Here is a 25,260-nt window from a genome sequence, read left to right as displayed (position 1 = left end):
TACTTTTCCACATATAAGTGATACCATACAATATTTGTCTTTGTGTGGCTTATTTCACTTAGTGTAGTACACTCCAGGTTCTTTCATGTTGTCATAAATGGCAGGATTTTCTTCTTTTCTATGGCTTGAATAATATTCCATTGTGTATATATGTACACCACAATTTCTTTATCCGTTCGTCTGTCGAAAGGCATGTGGGCTGTTCCATATCTTGGCTATTGTGAGTAATACTGCAGTGAGCATGGGTGTGCAGGTATCTCTTTGAGACACTGATTTCATTTCCTTCTGATATATACCCAGGAGTGGTATTATATGATAGTTCTATATATTTTTTTTTTTTTTTTTTGCGGTACGCGGGCATCTCACTGTTGTGGCCTCTCCCATTGTGGAGCACAGGCTCCGGACGCACAGGCTCAGCGGCCATGGCTCACGGGCCCAGCCGCTCCACGGCATGTGGGATCCTCCCGGACCGGGGCACGAACCCGCGTCCCCTGCATCGGCAGGCGGTCTCCACCACTGCGCCACCAAGGAAGCCCTATTTTTAATTTTTTGAGGAACCTTCATACTGTTTTCCATAATGGCTGTATCAGTTTACATTCTCACCAATAGTGTATAAGGGTTCCCTTTTGTCCACATCCTCGCCAACATCTGTTCTCTCTTGTCTTTTTAAAAACAGCCATCCTAACAAATGTGAGATGATATTTCATTGTGGTTTTGATTTGCATTTTCCTGATATTACCGATGTTGAATACCTTTTCATGTTCCTGTTGGACACTTGTATGTCTTTGGAAAAATGTCTATTCGGATCCTTTGCCCATTTATAAATTTAGTTAGTTAGTTTTGCTATTGGGGGTATAAGTTCCTTGTATATTTTGGATATTAACACCTTATCAGATATATGGTTTGCAAATATCTTTTTCCATTCTGTAAGTTGTCTTTTCACTTTATTGATGGTCTCATTTGCTCTGCAGAAGCTTTTAGTTTATGTAGTGCCACTTGTTAATTTTTTTGTTGTTGCTTCTGCTTTAGGTATGATTTCCAAAAAAATCATTACCGAGACCCATGTTAAGGAGCCTTTTCCTATGTTTTCTTCTAGGAGTTTTATGGTTTCAGGTCTTTATATTAAGCCTTTGATCCATTTCGAGTTAATTGTTGTGAGTGGTATAAAATAGGGGTCCAGTGTCATTCTTTTGCCGATGGATATCCAGTTTTCTCAACACCGTGTGTGTGTTCTTGGATGCTTGTCAAAGATTAATTGACTGTATGTGTGGCTTTATGTCTAGGCTTTAACGCACTGGTCTGTGTGCCTGTTTTTATGTCAGTACCTTACTGTCAGTACCATATTTTGATTACTGTAGCTTTATAATAAAGCTTGAAATCAGGAAGTATGATGCCTCCAGCTTTGTTCTTCTTTCTCAAGATCACTTTGGCTCTTTGGGTTTTTTTGTGGTTCCATTCAAATTTTAGGATAGTTTTTTTCTATTTCTGAGAAAAACACCACTGGAATTTTGCATTCAGTTGCACTGAATCTGTAGACCACTGTGGTAGTGTGAACAATTGAGCAATATTAATTCTTCCCCATCTATGACATGGAATATCTTTCTATTTATTTGTGTCTTCAGCTACATTCACTAGTGTTTTCTAGTTTTCAGCGTATAAGTCTTCCACCTCCTTGGTTAAATTTATTCCTAAGTATTTTATTGATTTTGATGCTGTTGTAAATGAGATAGCTTTCTTAATTGCCCTTTGTGATAGTTTATTGTTGGCATATAGAAATGCAGCTGATTTTTGTATGTTGATTTTGCATCCTGCAGCTTTACTGAATTCATTTATGAGTTCTAACAGGTTTTTTTGGTGGAATTTTAGGATTTTCTATATATAAGATCATGTCATGTACAAACAGAAATAATTTTACTTCTTCCTTTCAGATTTGGATGCCTTTTATTTCTTTTTCTTGCCTAATTGCTGTGGTAGGACTTCCAGTACTGTGTTGAATAGAAATGGCAGTTGTGAGCATCCTTATCTTGTTCCTGACTTTAGAGGAAAGGATATTAACTTTTTACCTTTTGAGTATGGTGTTAGCTTTGGGCTTGTCAGATAATAGTGTTTATTATGTTGAGATACATCCCTTCTATACCTAATTTGTTGAGCAAAGTAGATGTCTTGAGTGATAAATTACAGATGGTTTATAAATCTTTTTGCTTATCTATGTCTTCTCATTTTTCTATCAGAACATATATTATTTGTATGTTTATACATATTGATTCATGACTTGAATTTGTAAGAAATCCATTTATAGTTAACAGAGCATATATAACTTTGGTTCTGTACATTAGGATTGTAAATTATTTATAGTTAAGTGTACTTGAAAAGCTGACCTATTAAAAATTACTTTGAAATAACTATGTTAATATATTTTGGATAAACTTTCAGCAGTAGATTTTGTATCACTTTAGCATTATTGTTTAAGTTTTAGGATGCACCATTAGTTTGACATACTTTGAGCTATTTTCTTTATTTCCTACAGATTCTAATAGCCACTATTACCCATCTTTTGCCAAGTACAGAAGCTTCATCTTATGAAATGGACAAGAGGGTAATTTAAATTTTTTAATATTTAATATGTGGTTATCTAGTAAGATACTTATATTTTAAAACTGTGAAGGTATATCTGTTTACATGGGAAACATTAATTAATCTTGTGTTTAAAATAATTTGAACTATAGCTTTCCATTATTTAAGTGTAACTAAATCACATTTTAGTTTATATCTCAAGTTAATCATGGTCATCTGATAAAGTCTTTGAATTTTAGAGTTGTAAGGAACCTGGGAGGATATTCTGTCCATTTATAATTTTTTTACTTGTTATGGTCTTGTTTATGCCTGAAAATAACTGAGAATAGGTCCAGAAACATAATTACAGCTGCAGAGTTCTGTAAATAATGGGCAGAACATATGTAATAAAACATACTTGATATTTCAACACGATATGATTAAGAAGTGGTAACACTGAGATTTCTTGTTGGCATTGTCAACACATGAGTTCTATTAAACTGTGGGAATATATGAGATCACTTAAGGTGAAGCTGTGGAGTAAGAAGGATTAGCAAAGTATAACACCTTGAAGATAGCAGTTAAAGAACAGGCAGAGAGGGGGTCACCAACGTAGTGACATAGAAGACTGCTGAATTTTCCTCCTCGCTTGGACCCATGGAAGATACAGCTACACATGGAGCAATTCCCTCTGAGAGAAATCCAGAAACTAGTCAAGTGACCTCTACACATCAAGCGACTAAGAAAATACCCACATCAAAAATAGGTAGGAAAGGCTGTAACACACTCTTGCCATAAACCCCACCCTAGCAGAGCTCCATGCAGTCAGGAGGAAGCCCCCAATTCCCACCTTCTCTCTGAGGAGAGAAGGGTTTAGCCCATACGTCTAGCACACCACCTTTTAAGCCTGCCACCCAAGGGCAGGTCCCCAAATCACTTGGCTCTGAAAGCCAAAGGGGCTTGCATTCACAACTCCCATAGAACTATATGAAACAAAGAAGCAGTTGTTAATAGGCACGTTGCTGTTTATATTCCATTTTAGAGATTTTTTTCCCCATCCCTGTTGTTTTTATTTATTTATTTGTCTGTGGTTTATCCATCCTTTGTTTATTTTGTACAGATGAGCAGATACATCTGTATTTTCTTTTTTCTTCCTGTTTGTTACACAAAAGTATAATAGTCTAGATATTCATTGGTACTTTCGGTTTTTCACTTGACAGTATATTCTGGAAATTCCCAATAAATAAATTCACAGAGGTCTTCCATGGTCTTTTTTTGCAGCTGTATAGTATTAGTACTCCATTGAGGGAGTGCACCATAATTTATAAATTTCATAATTTATTCAAGTCATTCTTCTATGTGTGGACACAGAGATTATTTTCAGAATTTTGCAGTTACAAGCAATGCTACAGTGACTAACTTTATGTCTGTATATTTTTACATTGTTGGAATGTGTCTTCAGGGTGTATTCCTAGAAGTGGAATTGCTGGGTCAAAAGGTAAACAGATAATGTAATTATGTTAAATATTGGCATTCCCACAAGCATATACTATGAGAGTATGTTTCCCCAGAGCCTAACCACAGAGTATGACATATTTTTAAATTTTTGCCAATTTGATAGGGCAACAATAGTATTTCAGTGTAGTTTTCATTTACCTTTCTCTTTTTATAAGTGAAGTTGAACATCTTCTCATATTTATTAATGGCCTAATTTTTTACTTTATTTTTGTGAATTGTCCATTCATATGTTTTTACATTTTCAGTCAGATTTTGGTATTTTTCCCTCAGATGTTTATATATTAGGGAGTTTTTTATGTAAGTCAGTTTATCAATCTTTTACTTCATTAGGTATATAGATTTTGAGCCATAGGTAGAAAACCTTTTCACGTTTTCTTCTGGTACTTATACAGCTTCATTGTTTATACTTTTACCCCTCATCCATTTGAAGTTTATTTTCTGTGTTTTGAGATAGGGATCTAATTTTTGTTGTTTTCCTAAATGGATAACCAGATTTCTGAGTTCCCTTTATTAAAAAGTTCCTCTTTGCCCCTTAATGAAAATCAAGTTCCATAATTACTTGGGTCTGTTTCTTAACTTTCTCTACTAGCAGTTTTCAAACTCTTTTGGTGACAAAATCATTTTACTATTGATAAACATTTTTGAAGATCTCAACTTTTGTTAATGTGGGCTATATTTTGTCTTCTTGACCTGTCTTGTACTGAGAGTGGTGTGTTGAAGTCTTCTATTAATATTTCTATATTTCCTTGCATCTACTGTAATTTTTCCTTTGTGGTCACTGTTATTTTATACATAGACATTCATAACTGTTTTATCTTCATTTTGAATTATAGCTTTAACATTAATGCTTTTTTGGTTTGAATTCTAATTTGCCTGGTGTACCTTTTTCCATCTCTTTAGTTTTAGCCTTTCTGAATCTTTTTGTTTAACTATATCTCTTGAATACAACACATACTTGGGTCTTGCTTTGTGAGCCAAATTGAAAATCTTTTTCTTTTATTAGGCAAGTTAAACCCATTTTATGATATATTGTATCTTTTATCTTACCTCTGTCATTTTGTTTCATGATTATGCATATTATATTTTCTGTTTCTTTCTCTGCATGATGTATTTCCTTTGTTCTTCTTAAAATTCTTTTGGTATTCAGGAAACTTTGTACTTTTTTCTTGTAGTTACCTTTATATGTATACCTTTCTTAATGGCTTTGTTCCCTTGCTTTCTTAACCTTTTATACTATATGGTTTCTGATTATTTAATGGTATCCTTTATCTCCCATATGTTGCCTGTATGTTAATAAGTGAGCTTATGTTACTTTTCTTCTCTCTCTTCACCTTCATTTTTAGTTCCTTTATGTCTGCACATAACATTTAGCATATGTCATATAACAAATGATTCTTCTACACTCATCTCTACATTTTTTAAAAATCTTAGATCCATAACTAAATATATCAGATACTCACTGTTAGACTTTCTACTGAAGTTCCTCAGTCAACTTCTTTGTTAAATGAAGTTCATCTTTATTCTTCAAGATGGGCTCATGAATGCAGAATTCCCTAAGCTCTTGCATATATAAAATTTTTTCTGTAACAACAAGATACTTGAAAAGTAGTTTGGCTAGATATGGAATCCTTGGTTCACACTTATTTTCCTTGAGGTTTTTATTTTTTTTAATGTTGCCTTGCTTGTATACTGTTTTTGAGAAATCTGATGCCATTTTTATTCTCTTGTCCTTGTAAGTTATTTCATCTTTTTTCCTGGAGGCTCTAAGGAGATACACACACACACACACATACACACACACACACACACACATATTTCTTTTTTTAGGTCTTACTTTTCAAGTTTTACCTGGATATGTATTAGAGTTGATTATTGCAGGTCAGTTTGTCCTGGATCTGGTAGGCCTTGTCAATATGTAGATTTTGGGGACTCCACATTTAAGTGAATAGGATATTCTTTTTCTGTCTTCCATTCCAGTCATTTCTCTCTGACATTTTTTACCTTTTTCTTTGTCTCACTTTTGTTCTCTTTATTCAATGCCCCTTATTAAATTTTCTTTTTATTTTTTTCAAACTTATTCTTCCTTAGGCATCTTATAACTTGGGCTTCATTTCTAATATCATTTTATCCTTTTTTAGTTTTCTTTCCTGACTTGAATCAGTTCTTCCCTTTTTGGTCTATTTCTTCTTAGTTTTTAAAATTCCTGATTTAAGATGGGATTTTCGTTGTCCCCTATACCTAAATGCTTACTTGACAATATTTAATTTAGATTAGAAGGTTGTGTTATAGTTTTCTTCTGCTTCATTATTGGTTTTGGTGGGCAGGAATTTTCATCAGCTGAATTGCTTAAGATTCTCATTTTCTGTTTTCTTTTTATAGTAGTTTTTTATAGATGAAGTCTGTATCTGCATTTCTGTGGACAAGGTTGGTGGCTTGGGGTAGTTTATAAGATTCCTATTTCAAGAGCTCCCTCTTCTGGCAGTTTAATAAAGTATAGTGTTTTTATTGTATGACACTAAGGTGGGAGAGGAATTACAGAACCATCAGTTTTAAAAAATTGTAAAAATCTTGCAAGGTCCTAAATTTCTCTTTTGACTTTTCTTTTCACATTATGTTTTCCACAAGGTGTCTCTCCATTCTCTTTTAACATTTTTCTCCCCCAAAGTATTACCTTTCTGCAGTACTTTTAAATACTTTCCTTCTACTCAGTACTCTATCTACCAGTACATGTTTTTCATTATTCTCACACTTAGGGTAGACCTTTTTGGGGGGCTTGGTTTTTTGGTTTGTACCTAGTTTCTTTCTCTCTTTTACAGCTTACCCAAACTACCCTCACTCTTCATGAGAGCTTGCAGTGCGAGAATGGGTAAAAGCTTGTTGGATTTGCTGTGTGTATTTTCTACTCACAGATAATTGAATTTTGAATGTTCTGTTTCCTGGTTATACTGAGGATGTGGGTTTTGTGATATTTTATTGGTTCTTTTTGTTCTTTATTGTTCTTTTGGAGGGTGTGTTGCGAGATTTAGGCCAGCATTACTCTTTGAGTTGGAGAGTTGGTCTTTGATTCTAAAGATCAGTGTATCTCTTATTGCTACTTGATTGACACTTTTATGGTACTAATTGTGATTCTTTATTCAATAAAATGGACCACATAGATACTGCTGTTTTACTCTACATTTTGGATAACAGTGTTTTGTTTATAACATCCATCAGTTTAAACGTGTTCGGTAGAAAAATTCATTTAATATAATTAGTAACAGTATCAGAAAGTGGTTAAGATAGTCTTTCTGGCAGGTTGCTCAGTGAGGTGTTAAATTAGAAAAGAAATGTGGAAATGATTGTAATACATATGAACTAAAACCTTTCATTTGTGTTCCATTTCTTGTGCATTACGTAAGAATAGCTAATTGATGTCTGTTGTCTTTTAAGCTCAGTGTTTTTATGTTTGTTTAAAAATAATTTGGGGACTTTCCTGGTGACGCAGTGGTTAAGAATCCGCCTACCAATGCAGGGGACACGGGTTCGATCCCTGGTCTGGGAAGATCCCACGTGCCATGGAGCAACTAAGCCCGTGCGCCACAACTACTGAGCCTATGCTCTAGAGCCCGTGAGTCACAACTACTGAAGCCCACGCGCCTAGAGCCCGTGCTCCACAACAAGAGAAGCCACTGCAATGAGAAGCCCACGTACCACAACGAAGAGTAGCCCCCGCTCGCTGCAACTAGAGAAAGCCCGTGCGCAGCAATGAAGACCCAACGCAGCCAAAAATTAATTAATTAAAAAATAATAATACTTTTAATGTTCCTGTTTTTATTATGCTTAAGGTTTCATTGTGCTTGCTTGCCCTAAAATATAAGGGAGAAACCCACAGTAATGTTCATATACATCTTAAAATCATTTAGGTCTAGGTAAATTTAATGGTGGAACTTAGTTGATAGTTCCTGAAATACATTTTGGAAAACAAAAGATAAGTTGGTGAATTTCTGTTAAATATTTAACTCTTATTTTATGAGTTTACAATAATAATGATCTTTTTTGTTGTTGTTTCAGTTGGTGGTATCCTTACTTCTGTGCCTTCTGGACTGGATCATGGCCTTACCTCTAAAGACACTGCTCCAACCAGTCCATGCTACAGGAGCAGAAAATGATAAAATAGAAAAATCTGTCCTCAACTGTATTTATAAGGTAAACTTCTTTGCTTTATTATTTGGTAACCAAGGGTTTTTAAAACCTAAAGAAATAATGTTTCTTAGTATTACATTTTCATTGTTTTATAGCTAGGTATTTATTTTTAATAAATTTATTTATTTATTTATTTATTTATTTATTTATTTTTGGGTGCGTTGGGTCTTTGTTGCTGTGCTTGGGCTTTTCTCTAGTTACAGCAAGCGGGGACTACTCTTAGTTGCAGTGCGTGGGCTTCTCATTGTGGTGGCTTCTCTTGTTGCATAGCACGGGCTCTAGGCACACGGACTTCAGTAGTTGTGGCACATGGGCTCAGTATTTGTGGCTTGTGGGCTCTAGAGTGCAGGCTCAGTAGTTGTGACGCACGAGCTTAGTTGCTCCGCGGCATGTGGGATCTTCCCGGACCAGGCGTCGAACCCGTGTCCCCTGCATTGGCAGGCAGATTCTTAACCACTGCACCACCAGGGAAACCCTGAGCTAGGTGTTTTCTAAGAACATAGATTTATCTTATGGTACCTAGGGATAATTAAAAAGTACTTCTCACAAGACACTGTTGTTTCATTGCAAAATTTTGAAAGAAGTCTTTGTTGAATATGAGAATCATTAGTTAACTTTTGCTCATTCTTCTTTTTTAGATTAAATTTTACCTTGATTGAAGAGCTAAGTGTTTAAATATTTAAAATTTTTGTCAAGTACTTGTATTAGCAGTTGACTTGTTTTCTCCTTTTTCTTTATTTATTTTCACTTAAAAGGAAAACTTGGTATGTTTTTTCTCCTGTATTTTCAGGTATTACATGGGTGTGTTTATGGATCTCAGTGTTTTAGCAATCCAAGGTATTTTCCATTAAGCCTCTCTGATTTGGCATCTGTAGATTATGATCCTTTTATGCATTTGGAAAGCCTAAAAGAGCCTGAACCTCTGCACTCTCCTGATTCGGAACGATCTTCTAAACTCCAGCCAGTAACAGAAGGTAAAATGAATTCCCTTCAGGACAGTATTGTTGCTTGGGTTCTCCCAAGGTATGATTTGAGGACTGGGTAGAAATACTGGAGGATAATATATCTTACTTTGTAATTGTTTACCTTGACATGTATGTTATAGCTAAGTTCATTTTTAGTTTAAGAAACAACTTCAGATACACAATTCCTAAGATTATATGTGATGACATTCCCCTTATACTTCTAAGTTATTCTGGTAAGTTTTTTAACCACATTATTTTTACATTCAGAGAGTTTACTCTCTGATAAAACGGAAAGATGTAAACAAGTAACCTTATGATATGAGTACATATTAAAACAAAAGTACATTCAAGATACAGGGGTAGCCCAGAGGAACCCAGCAATTACTGAAGGGTTTTAAGGAGGTGATATACATCAGGGGTCCCCAACCCCCGGGCCACGGACTGGTACCGGTCTGCGGCCTGTTAGGAACTGGGCCGCAGAGCAGGAGGTGAGCAGAGGGCAAGCACATGAAGCTTCATCTGCTGCTCCCCATCGCTCCCATTACCGCCTGAACCATCCCTCCACACCCCACCCCCCATCCGTGGGAAAGTTGTCTTTCACGAAACTGGTCCCTGGTGCCAGAAAGGTTGGGGCCCACTGATATACATGATAAAATTAGTATTAAGACCACTTTGACAGTAGTATTTTACAGGAGTCAGCAAACTATGGCCCATGCCTGCCACCTGTTGCTATAAATAAAGTTTTATTGAGACACATCCATGCTCTTCATTTATGTGTCATTGTAGCTGCTTTTGTGTAGTAATAGTAGTGCTGAGTAGTTGGGACAGAGAGAGCATGGCCCATAAAGGTGAAGATAATTTACTCTCTGTCCCCTTGCAGAAAAAGTTTGCTGATCTCTAGTAGTTAGACTGATTTTAGGGTGGTTAACTCAGGATCAGAGAGACCAATCATGATGCTGTTGCAATAGGCCAAGCAAGAGTTGCTAAAGGGTTAAATTGGTTATATTTTCTCTAAACTAGACTAAGAATATGAGAAAGTTTAGAGGATTAGGAGGGAAAATCAGGAGGGCAGTATTGGAAATGGTTTAGCTTAGAGTGCCTGTTGGATATTCATATGAAGAGATCTAGTGGACAATTGATTGTACATGCAGATCTAGGTCTTAGCAGAGGGGTCTTTGTTAGGAATATGTATTTACATGGGTGTGTGTATTCTGAGAAGAAAAAGTTGGAAAGGAAGGAAAACCGGGAGAGAGTAGTTTCTCAGAAACAAAGAGAAGAGAAAGATTTTTTTAAAGACTGGCCAATGGTATTAAATGATAGAGATATCAAGTACAAAAAGACTGACAAATATATCTACTTTAGTTTCAGCAGAAAAGTAGGAGACAGAAGTGGATGGCTGTGGGTTGAAGAGCAAGCAGAAGTTAAGGAAGTAGAGCCATCTGTCAAAAGTGCTCTTTAAAAAAGCTTGACTTTTTAATTTTAAAAAAGCAAAGAAAAATGATAAAGCAATAGATAAGTTAATAGATTATTCAGGATTAAAGGAGTTCTAAAGAGTTAAACTCAATGATAAGCTGAGAAGGAAGGTAGTAAAGGGATCATTAATAGAGTGAAGTTCCTGAGAGGTGAGCTGGAAAGATTAGGTGTTAATATTAGCCCTTTTGCGACCAGAAAGAAGAAGGTGGGAGTAAATTAAGGGGACTGACAGAAGTTACTGAGGGCCCAGTAGAAAATGGAAACTGCAAAGTTTTGGTTGCACCAGTCAACATTCAGTAAGGTGGATCTGGCAGATATACAGGGGAACAATGGCTTTCAGAATATTGAAAAATGGTTTAGTTATAGAATCTAGGGTTGGTAAGGATTGAACTGATGCTAGGAAATGGGTAATAAGCTGGAAGAAAGTAGAGGTGATGCAGTGAGTCAGAAAGTAGATGTGGTTGTTAATAACAAATTGGAACAGTGATTCTCAGCCTTGGCTGCATATTACAATACTGATGTCTGGTCCCATCCATAGAGATTTTGATATATTGATCTGGGATTGCTGGGATTTTTAAAACCTTGCAGGTGATTAATATGCAGCCAAGGTTGAGAACCACAGAGCATATCAGTATGTTAGGACAGTGGTTTATTAAATGAGTTTTTAAGCAGTGGAACCTCTTCAAATAAATTTCACAAGGAAGTCCACTTTGTAAAACTTTTTAAAGTAGAGCTGCAGCAGGGATTCTGCTGACTTCTCTCCCATTCATCTGCAACAGCCCTCTCCCAGGCTCTACAAAACAAAATCGGGAAATCACGAGGCTAGGAGGTTGTGGTCAAAGGGTAAACTATCAAGGAAGAGTTTGATTTTTAAAGGCAGAATAGTTATAAATGATTAAAACATTTAAGATGTGGCCGTGGTAATGGATTGATGACATAGAATGCAAGTGAAGATACAAAGTTACACATCAAGGAAGTAGGGCTAGGGTTTTGGGTTGACCACAAATAGCTGATAATTTGTCTAGAACACGTTACAAGTGAAATAGGAATATAGGAAAAATAATTCAGACAATTGATATAGGTGACTTATAATTATTTCTTTAGATTTGGCATAGTACAATACAGTGTTTATTTTACTTAAGGACAAAGTTATATGAAAATATTCTTTGCTTTTTGCATTTTTAAAGGTGTAAAATGATAAAGTTTGATTCAGGGCAGGATAGTGTATTTCTTAAACAGTGAAATAAATAGTTTACTTATGTAAAGGGAAGTTTTAATGTATTTCATGCAAATTTACTGTGCCATTAACAGTCACTGTAAAAGACAGAAAGGTGTAAAGGTTTTAAACAGATGAGCTTTATATTGATACCAAATACTCTGTAGGGTGCTATTCTCTAAATGTATTAAAGTTGTTCCCTTTGGACTTGCTTAAAGGTATTAAGGACCAGATAAATACAGAACCTTTCAGGAACAGCTGTGAGCTAGCAGCAGGTGATTCTGTGGTCTGTAGTGACTACATGCTGTGGGGTTTTTTTAATGTGGCAGAAATGGCTAATCATTGTACCCTTGTCTAAGGCATGCTTCATCATCTTCAAGTACTTCTTTGGCCAAAGATTTCTAAACATAGAGTGTCCCTAATAAGCTCAGTATTGGATTGAACAAGTCTGATTTGAGAATTATTGGCAGGAGTAGCTGTAATTATTAAATTTACTAAAGAATAAAGCAAGGTAGTGAAGTTGGCTTTTTGTCAAATGGCAGTAGTCTTATTAGCAAAAAGTCATCATTTGCAGGGTCAGAGTGAAAGGAGGCTCCAAAGAATTCATTCTGTCTTAATTATAGTTTCACCTATACATATTATGCAAAGCTCATATTTAAAGCATTTGCCAAAATTAACTTCCTCTGCATGTTCTATTACAGTGCGGTGAATTGCAGCAGCTTTTTATGTCTTGCTGCTTTTGTATGCCATAATAATCAGTAATTACGGGTTTGCTGCAAATGCTGTAGGGTTTGTTTAATCTGACAATATGAAAAGACAACCTTGAATAGACTTTTTAAAATGAATGCTAGTTACACAAAGCCCTAGAAGCATCGATATCTTCATTTTGCATTTTCTCACAAGGCTGGTTATTTTAGAATTTCATTTTGAATTTCTACATTAGAGAATTTCATATGTTTTCTTTATATCTAAGATATATAGAAGAAAGATGTGTATGTTCTGTAGCTTATGATTCAAAAATAAATCTAAATAAACCTAACTGCCAAATTAACAAGTTGAGAGGTTTTTGTCCCTTTATATAAATATAAATATAAATATATATATATATATATATACACATATATATATATATATATATATATATATATATCCTGAATTTAGAGAAGCAGCTTAGGAAAGAAAATGCTTCTACCTACTTCTGAAATCTAAATTTATTTTTTAAGTGTAATCAGTGAACTTCTGTGAACTCTCAAGTGCAAAATGAGAAGTATTGGCTAGATTATCTGCAAGGCCTCTTACAGTGTGAACACTCATTAAAATCTAAGCTATAATTAGAGAAGCAAAAGCAGGCACTAGATTCAAATCACCCCTCTGTTTCTCATCATTCAGTGGCATATCTTTTTACTTTACCATAATAGGTCTTGAAAATGTAGGATTGAATTAAGGTTAATCATTTAGTGTTGTTATCTAGTGTTGAATAGCTCATTTTCAGAGCTAGCCATACTATCATCAAAGAACAGCTCAATGTAATTGGAACTTTTTAAGTAAACTGAAAAATGTTTATATATACATGTATGTAAAATAAAACTTGATTATGGAAGATTAAAAGTTTGACACTCAGTAACATTTCAAAATCAACCAAAGTCCACAGAAAACTGTTCTTTTTTAGAGTTGGAATAATGGAGAAGATGTTATTGGTATTAATGGCATAGCAGCTGATTTGTTGCTGACTCTTTGCCTGTACCCAGTGGTGTCGGTTCTGAATCTTGAGGGCTACAGCTTCAAAAATATAACATTGTTCTCTTTCTTGCCTCTTTTTAAGTAATCATATCAGCAGTGCACATCCTAGTTCCCTTATAAATTTTATAAAGTTGAGTTTATTGAGGTATAATTTACATAAAATAAAATTTATCTTCCTTTGATGTGAGAATTTTACTATATATTGATTGCGTTGGTGGTTATACAATTCTATATAGTTACTGAAATTCATCACAAAGTACACTCGAAATTAAGGAATTTATTTTATATAGGTAATACTTTGATCATCAGGACATTTTCAAATCTATATTTATTCTGGTAGCTAGGCCATAGTATTCCCAAATGATTAACTTTCAGAATATAACAATGCTCAGACAATATCACTGTGGTAGAACAATACAGAGACATGATTATTCTGTAACCTTGTATATAAGACAGACAAGAACACTATCAACACACACACAAACACACAACTGAACGTCCTCTTCTAACATGAATGATTAGTATGTCTTTACTAATGACAACTCTCCTCCCACCTCCTAGATGAAAAGTATCAAGTTAACCCAGTTGTCCCCACTTCCTGACACCACTCATTACATAAGTGGCTTCATCAACCCTCTATAGAATCACACTGGCAGTCTTTGGCTAGTGGGCTTGGACAAGTTATTATCTATCTGCACTTCCTCCTTTCTCCCTTTACTCTCTTTCTGTATTCTTTGTTTTCTTTCCACCCTCCCCTCCTTTTTCCTCCTCCTTCAGGTCGTGACATTAGGCACCTTGCCTCTTCAGGCCTCTTGCTACTATATTCTTTGAGTTTTCTCTTTTTACCATTTCCTATGTTTTTTTTTAAGTTACTCATATAGATATGCTCCTGATCTCTTTAATGCCTTAGAAAAATAAGGAGGCCATAAAATATTTTTTCCTTTAAAATAAAGTTTCCTTGGCATATGCTGGCTATACTGACTCACTATTTAAATTGATCCTGACTCCTAAAGTTTAGTGAAAGATCACTTTTTTCTGACACTTTTACATCATCCATAAAAGCCATAATTAAATGCCATTTAAGGCATGCTGCAAACTATGTTTCTGAATCTCCTCATAATATAAGAAGCTTATCAGTTGGATTTCATTGACTTTTTAATCTGGGTGCTAAGTGATTTCAAGTGATTTATAACACTTTTGAACCTTCTTTGAAGGTATGATGTACATTCAGTTTAAATTTTGAATCCATAAGCAAAAATTTCAAAAAGGGCTTTCTTATAAAAATGAACAAAACTTCATCAAAGCACAGTTTTCTTCTTCATTATCATTCTTGTAGTACATACTCTAAATTGAAAATATTAATATTTACTCAAATATTTGAATGTGATTTTGATAATGTGATGGAATCCCCATTTGTTGTCTAATGTTTCATTCTTATATGACTTCCTAGGAAGCAGCAGTATTCCCACTCACTTATTATATTTTTTATTTCTAGTGAAAACTCAAATGCAACAAGGATTAATCTCTATAGCTGCCCGCACTGTTATTACACATCTGGTAAATCACTTGGGCCATTATCCAATGAGTGGTGGTCCTGCTATGTTAACAAGTCAGGTGTGTGAAAATCACGACAATCATTACAGTGAAAGCACTGAACTTTCTCCTGAACTCTTTGAGAGTCCAAATATTCAGTTCTTTGTGTTGAACAATACAACCTTAGTGTCCTGTATCCAGATCAGATCTGAAGAGAGTATACCTGGAGGAGGTTTATCTGCTGGCCTTGCATCAGCCAATTCAAATGTCAGGATTATAGTACGTGATCTTTCTGGAAAATATTCATGGGATTCTGCCATCCTGTATGGACCACCTCTTGTAAGTGGTTTGTCAGAACCTACATCTCTTATACTTTCGTTGTCTCACCAAGAGAAGCCAGAAGAGCCTTCTACATCTCATGAATGCTTAGAAGATATAACAGTTAAAGATGGGGTTTCCCTCCAGATTAGAAGAAGATTTAGAGAAACTGTACCAACTTGGGATACGATAAGAGATGAAGAAGATGTTCTTGACGAGCTTTTGCAGTATTTAGGTGTAACTAGTCCTGAATGCTTACAGAGGACTGGAGTCTCACTTAATATTCCTGCTCCACAGCCTGTGTGCATTTCTGAAAAACAGGAAAATGATGTTATTAACGCTATCCTTAAGCAGCATACAGAGGAAAAAGAATTTGTTGAGAAACACTTTAATGACTTAAACATGAAAGCTGTGGAGCAAGATGAACCAACACCTCAGAAACCTCAGTCAGCATTTTATTATTGCAGATTGCTTCTTAGTATATTGGGAATGAATTCCTGGGACAAAAGGTAAGAATAAAGGAGAAATTTTTCCTTTTTTAAAAAATATTAGTCTTATTCATCTTATGATCAGCATTTTAGTCTCTGTTCTTTCCCTCGCTAAATTTTACCTACCAATTAGTTCTTTGACCAGTGGGCAGATTTTCTTTTTTTTTTTTTTTTGAGTCTACTGAGTCATCAGGTTTCAAGGGAATAAAAAGATAACTTAATATAATAAATTAATTTTAACATTTTCATAATGACTAGTATAACTATCTTAGAACTCATAGCTCATACAATTGAAAAAAATCTTTTTTTTTCCAACCTTCATGTAAGCTAATAGGAAAAACTTTTTTCTTATAACACTTCTAACACCAAATGTGTGAGTTTTTCACACCAAGCAGTTTCAACAATACCTGGAGTTATCACAGACAAGTTAAGGGCTCAGACCAACAAGACTGCCCCCCATTTTAGACATCAATTGCAGGTCTGGGTCACCCATACTTCTGGGCAATTGGCTGTAAATCAGAGGTTCCTACAACCCCCTTCTTGGGTTTGAAAATTAACTATAATGATTCGTAAAACACTTACATTTATCAGTTTATTACAAAGATAGTTAAAGGATACAGATGAACAGCCAGATGAAGAGGTACATAGGATAAAGTCTGGAAGGATTCCAAGTGTGGAAATTTCTGTCCCTGTGGAGTTGCAGTGTGCCACCCTCCCAGCACACTGAATGTGTTCACCAACCTGGAAGCTCTCCAAATCCCATAATTTAGGGATTTTCATGGAGGTCTTATCATGTAGGCATGATTATTAACTCAGTCTCCAGTTCCTCTCTCTCCCCAGAGGTGGGGCTGAAAGTTTTAAGATCCTAATCATGGCTTGCTCTTTCTGGTGATGAGGCACCATCCTGAAGTTATCCAGGACACCACCAGGAGTCACCTTATTAGAACAAAAGATGCTCTTATTACCCAGGAAATTCCAGAGGTTTTAGGAGGTCTGTGTAAGCCTCTCCTGTCACCTCCAGCACTCAGGAAATTACAAGGGTTTTAGGACCTCTGTGTCAAAAACTGGGGACACAGCCCAAATGTATATTTCTTATTATGGCACATAGCCTAACTTTTTTTTTAGACAAACAGCGATATGATCATTTCTTGTTTGTATCAGAGAAATTAACTCAGGATTTAGCATCAAATCAAGAAAAGAATCTGGATTTCTTTTTTTTTTTTTTTTTTTTTGCAGTACATGGGCCTCTCACTGTTGTGGCCTGTCCCGTTGCGGAGCACAGGCTCCGGACGCGCAGGCTCAGCGGCCATGGCTCACGGGCCTAGCCGCTCCACGGCATGTGGGATCTTCCCGGACCGGGGCATGAACCCGTGTCCCCTGCATCGGCAGGCGGACTCTCAACCACTGCGCCACCAGGGAAGCCCATGGATTTCATTTTTTAAAATTTTGTTTTCTCTTATGCATATTGCAAAACCTCATTAAAAACTTGCAATACACACACAAAGTTTTGAAGTAAGTTAAGTAGGAGTTAAATGAAAAGGCATGAGACTTAAAGCAGAAGATCCAGGTGAGAGTCACTTAAACTTTGAGCCTCGGGTTACAGTCTGCAAATTGAGGAAATAACTCCCACCTCACATGATGGTAAGAATTAAATTAGATAATGTATATAAAATACTAAAATTGTACACTAGTGTAAAGCATTATTAATATTTTTAAATATATTTTAAAATTTATCTTTAAAATTGATTTTTAAAATTTTTATGATACTAAAATCTGTAGGGAAGTGGAAGAAGAAGCATTATTGAATGTATTGTTTTTGTTCAGTTTGTAGTAGAAGGAGAGCTCAGATATCACTGGATGAATAAATCTTAAAGTAATTCAAATGCATATGAAGCACTGAATTGGAATTCTACTTGCTTACCTAGTGTTTATAATCTTACTTGGTTTAAACCCTTCCATTTATTAGAAGGGCGTATCCTCTGCCTTATGGGAAAGCCATGTTATATCAGGAAAACAGTTTGCCTTATGGTATGTCCACATACAGGTAATTGCCACTAATATAAATTCATTCTTTTGCTGTAGAATGGTCCATACATTGTCTCTTGAGAAAAATTAAAGATGGGAAGCTATATTTTACCACAGCAAGCATTGATTTCATGAATATAATTTATACATAATTTAGCACCTATATAATGTATTTGGTAAAATTTACACACTGCTTTGTAGTGTAAAAAAAACATATAATGTAAAACAAGAAAAAAAACAAATTCCATCTGGATTACACATCCTTATTTGGTAATGATTTAGATTTTGTGAATATTTTATTTCTCATGAGGAACAACTTTCTCACATATTTTTATGAAACTCTTGAGAAGGAACCTATAAGTATTTTTATCCATTTTCCTGAATATGAGTTTGAGAAACTCACAGCATCTTCAAGGAAACGTTTAAATGGCCAGTAGATTATGACCCACTAGCAGAAATGTATGAGGGCCTGGGTAGAAATAATGACATATATTCTTTACATTTTTTTTAGGGTTTGTTCTCCTTTGTGTTAGAAGTATGAAAAGGCAAGAAAAGTATAAGAGTTGCATGAGTAGACTGGAAAGTATTTCCGGAACTGTCATGTCATTCACTGCAAACGTGATGAAAATGTTTATAAATCTCTCTATTTAGGAGGAGCTTTCATCTCCTGAAGAAAAATGAAAAACTACTTAGAGAACTTAGGAACTTGGACTCAAGACAGTGGTAAGTTGTTGGGAAATTTTCAGGTTTAGCTCTGGCACCTGTCAGATATTTCTCTGTTCGTCTGTGAATAATACTGTATTGTTGAATTATAACTTTCTGAGCAGAAACTGTTTTTCATTTATATATACCTTAGAAATAACATTTTTAGAAAAACGTACAGCTGCATTTAAATGTTTGGTATCTTTGGATTGTTTATAAATAATAAACACTCAACTGGTGTTTTATACTTTTGTCTTCAGTTTTTTGCTTTTCCTGTTCCCACAGTCAGTTTGTCCACCCAGCTCTGATTCCACTTACCTTTCTGTCCAGCAAACTCACATATTGTCAACCATTTTTAAAATGCCTTATCTTGCACCCTCAAAACTGTTCTTCTGCTTAAGTTTATATCTATATCTATATCTATATCTATATCTATATATATAATATATATGTGTGTGTGTGTGTGTATATTTCCATAACCAGTTCTCTAATCAGAATCATTCTCAACATCTGCTTTTTCTACTCCTGGGCAGCAGTACACTACTAGAGAAAATTATCAAACCAGTGTCATATAGAGAGTTACTGTATATTCATGCACCTTTACTTCAACAATGCCATCTCTGCTGTTTGGCAAATTTTTTATCCCTTGTTCACTTTTACTTTACTTCTCAGAGTAATTGTTATAAATCACTTCTTTGTTCCTCAAGCCTGGCATTATAGTCAAAAGGTCATCTCTACTCTAACCTCGTAAGAATTCAAAGGTTTGACCTATGTGAAAGACAATCTGCTAGAACAGTAGTTCTTAACCTTTCTTCTTCCTCCACACATTCACATTTTAACACAGGTTAGTCACATATGTTCATTAATTAAATCCAGTGATTCTGACAATTGGGAAACTAGTTTGTAACAAGCCATTCACCCCGCCATCACTATTCTACAGGAATGATTCAGACCTTTCCCACATCAAAACAAATAGGCCTTACATCTTCGTCTTTTAAAATTTTCTGTATTGAGCCATCTTCTCTTGCTCACTTTCCTCATCAGAAAAGCCTGTTTTTCTTTATATACTTCTGCTTCCTACTTTCTCAGCCTGCTGTAGGATCTTCAAAAAGTTATCCCTTCTTTATCTTGTATTTCTACTTACTTTTCTTACCATAAGCATGTTTGTTATCTGCCTTTAAAACAAAACAAAACAAAACTTTCCTCAGTTACTATCCTTTCAAGCTATAGTACATCCCTTTCATGCCTTTTACTACCAAATTTATAGAAAAATATAATTTTTTATTCATTTCCTGTCATTACTAACTGGTTTTTGTTGTTTTTAGCTTTTCTCAGAATAGTTTTTTTAAATAATGTATAATTTCTTTGGTTATTATAGAAAATATAAAACAGAAAAATAAAACTATTGTTATTCATAAGACTTGTTAGCATTTCTTTATATATTTTCAGTCTTTCTTTTTGATAGATATATGTATGATTTTTGTTTGTTTTACAAAACTGGAATCATAGTAATGTATAGTAAGTTATGTCTTTTAAAAAACTCTATATTAGGGCTTCCCTGGTGGCATAGTGGTTGAGAGTCCGCCTGCCGATGCAGGGGACACGGGTTCGTGCCCCGGTCCGGGAAGATCCCACATGCCACGGAGCAGCTGGGCCCGTGAGCCATGACCTCTGAGCCTGCGCGTCCAGAGCTGGTGCTCCGCAACGGGAAAGGCCACAACAGTGAGAGGCCCGCTTACGGCAAAAAAAAAAAAAAAACTCTATATTAGCATTTTCTCAGCCATTTTGATATTCTTCAAAAAAAATTCTATGGCACCAAGTTCTATGATTTTGGACATTTGAGTTGTTTTTAATTTCTTGCCCTAGAATAGATTCCTAGAAATAGAATTATTAGGTCAAAGCATAAGGACTTATTTCAGGCCATATATATTATAAAATTGCTTTCCATTAAGTACTGGTTTCTAATCCTACCACCGTTGTATAACTTCAGCCTGTCCAGCAAAAGATATTGATGACATTTTCTTAACCTTTATAATTTGAGGGGCAAATCATGGTATCTCATTAATTTATAGTTTTTAATTACTAGGGAGGTTAATATTTTTCATATATTTGTAAAAAATTTCTAAATTCTCTCTTAGTGTCCTTTTTCTGTTTTTCTATTTAGGAATTTTTCTTATATGTAAGAGCTCTTTTACGTATGTGTATGTGTTAAGGATTAACTTTTGTATTTATTGTGGGAGTTCTCCTAGTTAGTCATTTGGCTTTCAGTTTTCAACAACTTCAGGTTGTTTAACAACCCATTTTTATGTAGTAATTATATCTCTCAATCTTTTTTTTTAAATTTCTTCAGTTGTTTGCTGTGCTTAGAGAGATCTGTCTTGAAATCAATTAAACATTGTTACATTTCCTTCTAGATTTTTAAGTATTTGGTTGGAGTGGTAATTATTTTATATTTAATTCTTTATTCCTTCTGGAATGCATTTTGATTTATGGAATGAGAAATGGAACCACCTTGAATGTTGGAAAATAGTCTATTTCTATAATTTGTTAAATAATCCATATCTTTCCCATTGATTTGATATTATCTTTATCAAATACTAAGCTGTTTCAAAGCTATCTGTTCATTTCTATTGATTGGTCTATCAATTTTGTGGAGATGTTACTGTTTAATTTATTGTAGCTTTATAATTTAGTATCTGATAGGCTCAGTCTTCTTCCTCACCCCATCCACACGCATTCTTCTTTTTTTAGATGTTCTCGCCTGTTTTTTCTTCCAGAAACATGTTATTGATTAGAATTATGCTGTTGTTTTCCAGAAAAAAAAATCCCATTGCTATTTTGATTTGATTTGCAATAAAAGTTTCCTATGGGAAGAATAAACACATTTATTATCATCATTCTTCCCATTCACAATCATGGAGTGTTTTTTATTTATTCTGATACCCAGACGTTACCTTTAGGGGTGTTTTACTTTTGTGTTGCTATTCTGAGTAGAATCTTCCCCCCATTATATTTTGTATCCAAGTACTTTAATGAATTCTCTCTTTTTAAAAAAAAAATATATTTATTTATTTATTTTTGGCTGCATTGGGTCTTTGTTGCTGTGCATAGGCTTTCTCTAGTTGTGGCGAGTGGGGACTACTCTTCCTTGTGGTGCGCGGGCTTCTCACTGCGGTGGCTTCTCTTGTTGCAGAGCACGGGCTGTAGGTGCACAAGCTTCAGTAGTTGTGGCGCATGGGCTTAGTTGCTCCATGGCATGTGGGATCTTCGTGGACCAGAGCTCGAACCCGTGTCCCCTGCATTGACCAGCAGATTCTTTTATTTTTTTGATTAAATATACTAATTTTATTATTTCAATTTTAAGTCTTATTTCTCTTTTTTCTTTTTTTCCCTTTTTAAACATCTTTATTGGAGTATAATTACAATGGTGTGTTAATCTCTGCTTTTTAACAGAATGAATCAGCTATACATATACATATATCCCCATATCTCCTCCCTCTTGCGTCTCCCTCACATCCTCCCTATCCCACCCCTCTACCGGGTCACAAAGCACCGAGCTGATCTCCGACAGGCAGATTCTTAACCACTGCGCCACCAGGGAAGTCCCTCTCTTGTTGATTTTAAACATTTTATAGTTGTCTCACTCTTAGGATTTGCTTAGGTATATAATCGTTTTCTGCAAGTCATCTCCTTTTGAAAAGTTATGCCATTATTTTCTTATATCATCATGTCTGATTGTACTGACTAAAACTTGCACTACAGTGTTAAATAGTTATAGGAAGAGTGGTCATCCTTGTCTTTTCTGCTTTTAATGGAAATGACTCTTCTGTTTCATACTTAAGTAAAATATTGGTTGTTAGTTTGAAATAGATCATTTTTATCATTCTGAGAAAGTAGCCTGTTTTCTAGGAGATTTCATAATGAGAGGTAGTTAAATGTTATCAGAATCCTTTTCAGCATCTATTCAGGTTTTTATATATTTTTATATTCAGCTTTTGCTTTCTTAACTAGTTGATGTATATTAACTAGATTGCTAATATTAAATAATTCTTGCATTCTTGGGATAAACCTTATTAGGTCCTTTGACTTCCTGTTGGGTTAAATTTGTTAGAATTTCATTTTTAATTAGGGCATGGTTCATCTATTAGAATATTTTATAGTTAATTTTTTGCCTGTTATAATGTTTTCAGAATTAACATTACAGCCAGATTCATAAAATGAATATTATCTATTTGAAAATTTGGAGGAATTAGTAGAATTTTAAATTATTTCCATTTGTTTCATCCTTTTTAGTCTTTTCAGTTTTTCTTTTACCTCTTAGGTCAATTTCAGGGCTTTTTTTTTTTTTACAGAACTCAATTTCACTGAGATTTCAAAAGATACTTAGTAGAGATTCATACATGGTGTCATAATTCTCTACTACATTCCTTTTCTCAGTTTTATAGGGCTTTTCTTTTTCTTTTTTTAATATATATATAATTAATTTCTGTATTCCCATGTCATCCCTTCAACAGTTTTTTTTGACCCCTAGCTGTACTGAGATATAATTGACATATAACATCGTGTAAGTTTAAGGTTTAAACATAACGATTTTTATATATTGCAAAATGATTACCACAACAATGTTAGTTACTACATCATCACTTCACTTAGTTACAGTTTTTGTCGTGAGAACTGTAAAAATCCATTCATAGCAACTTTCAAATATACAGTACAGTACTGTTAACTATAGTAACTGTAATGTCCATTATACCCCCAAACTTTTTCATCCTATAGCTGGAAATTTGTACCCTTTGACCCCCTTTACCCATCCTCCACCCAATCTGATCTCAGTTTCTGTGAATCTAGATTTTTTAAATTTCACATATAAGCGAGAACATGCTATATTTGTCTTTCTCTGTCTGACTTATTTCTCTTAGCATAATGCCCTCAGGGTTCAACCATGTTGTCACAAATGCCAGGATTTCCTTCTTTTTTATGGTTGAATCCCGTTGTAAATACCAAATTTTCTTAATCCATTCATCCATCGGTGGACACTTAGATTGTTTCCATACCTTGGCTATTGTAAATAATGAGGCTGTGAACACAAGGGTGCAGATATCTTTTCCAGTTAGTATTTTCATTTCCTTTGGATATATTCCCAGAAGTGGGATTGCCAGATCATGTGGTAGTTCTATTTTTAATTTTTTGAGGACCCTCCATACTTTTTACAGAGTTGACTGCACCAGTTTACATTCCCACCAACAGTGCACGAGGGTTCCCTTTTCTCCACATCACCTCCAACACTTATCGCTTGTCTTTTTTTTTTCTTTTTTTTTTTTTTTTTTGCAGTACGTGGGCCTCTCACTGTTGTGGCCTCTCCCGTTGCGGAGCACAGGCTCCGGACGCACAGGCTCAGCGGCCATGGCTCATGGGCCTAGCCGCTCCGTGGCACGTGGGATCTTCCCGGACCGGGGCACGAACCCGTGTCCCCTGCATCGGCAGGCGGACTCTCAACCACTGCGCCACCAGGGAAGTCCCGCTTGTCTTTTTGATAATAGCCATTCTACTGGGTGTGAGGTGATATCGCAGTGTAGTTTTTCATTTCCATTTTCCGATGACTAGTGATATTAAGTACTTTTTCATGTACTTCTTGGCCATTTGAATATCATTTTTAGAAAAATGTCTATTCATGTCCTTTGCCCATTTTTTAATTGTATTATAAGTGTTTTATTGCAATTGAGTTGTATGAGTTTCTTACATTATCAGAAATGTAATTTGCAAATATTTTCTTCCACTCTGTGAGTTACCTTTTCATTTTGTTTATCCTTTCTTTTGCTGTGCAGCTTTTTAGTTTGATGTGATCCCACTTGTTTATTATTTTTGTTTTCGTTTTTGTTTTGCTTTTGTTGCTTGAGCTTTGGGTGTTATATCCATAAAATCATAGACAAGACCAATGTCCAGGACCTTACCCGTTTATTTTCATTTTAGGGGTTTTATGGTTTCAGGTCTTAGATTTAAGTCTTTAATCCATTTCAGGTTAACTTTTGTGAGTGGTGTAAGACAAGGGTCCAGTTTAATTCTTTTGCATGTGAATGTCCAGTTTTCCCAATACCATTTATTTCTCAATTGGTTTATCTTTTCAAAGAACCAACTGTTGGTTTGTTTCATATTTTCTATTTTCCTATTCTCTATTTTATTTATTTATGCTCTAATCTTTATTATTTCCCCTTTTCTGCTAACTTTGGGATTAGTTTATTCTTTTTCTAGTTCCTTTAGGTATAAAGTTAAGCTGTTTATTTGAGATCTTTCTTTTTCTTAATGTACGTGTTTATCATTACAAACTTCCCTCTTGGAACTTGCTATACTTCATACTTCCAGTGTGTATTTCTATTTTTGTTTGTCTCAAGATATTTTTTAAACTTCCCTTTTGATTTCTTCTTTGATCTATTGGTTGTTCAGGAGTGTGTCGTTTAATTTCTATGTGTCTGTGAACTTTCTGGCTTTTCTCTTGTTATTGATTTCTATTTTAATTCCATTGTGTTTGGAAAAGATACTTGATATAATT

General features: G+C 35.0%; 1 protein-coding gene across 7 annotated transcripts in view; it reads left to right on the top strand.

The window, feature by feature from the left end:
* RALGAPA1 (Ral GTPase activating protein catalytic subunit alpha 1) overlaps positions 1–25,260 on the top strand; it is a gene marked incomplete at its 5' end in the record, with an annotated part of 231,007 nt that overhangs the window by 139,631 nt on the left and 66,116 nt on the right. For all 7 annotated transcript variants that reach the window (XM_081227825.1, XM_081227822.1, XM_081227824.1 and 4 more), the window contains 5 exons: positions 2,528–2,596; positions 8,122–8,256; positions 9,044–9,227; positions 15,143–16,007; positions 18,663–18,734. In XM_081227825.1, the coding sequence (XP_081083951.1) occupies positions 2,528–2,596; positions 8,122–8,256; positions 9,044–9,227; positions 15,143–16,007; positions 18,663–18,734 (1,325 nt within the window). The remainder of the gene's footprint in view (positions 1–2,527; positions 2,597–8,121; positions 8,257–9,043; positions 9,228–15,142; positions 16,008–18,662; positions 18,735–25,260) is intronic.

The sequence above is a fragment of the Mesoplodon bidens genome (assembly GCF_964165515.1).
Source record: "Mesoplodon bidens genome assembly, chromosome: 3".
NCBI classification, from domain to species: Eukaryota; Metazoa; Chordata; class Mammalia; order Artiodactyla; family Ziphiidae; genus Mesoplodon; species Mesoplodon bidens.
The sequence above is the reverse complement of the archived record's forward strand: the minus strand, read 5'-3'. Positions and strand labels throughout refer to the sequence as shown.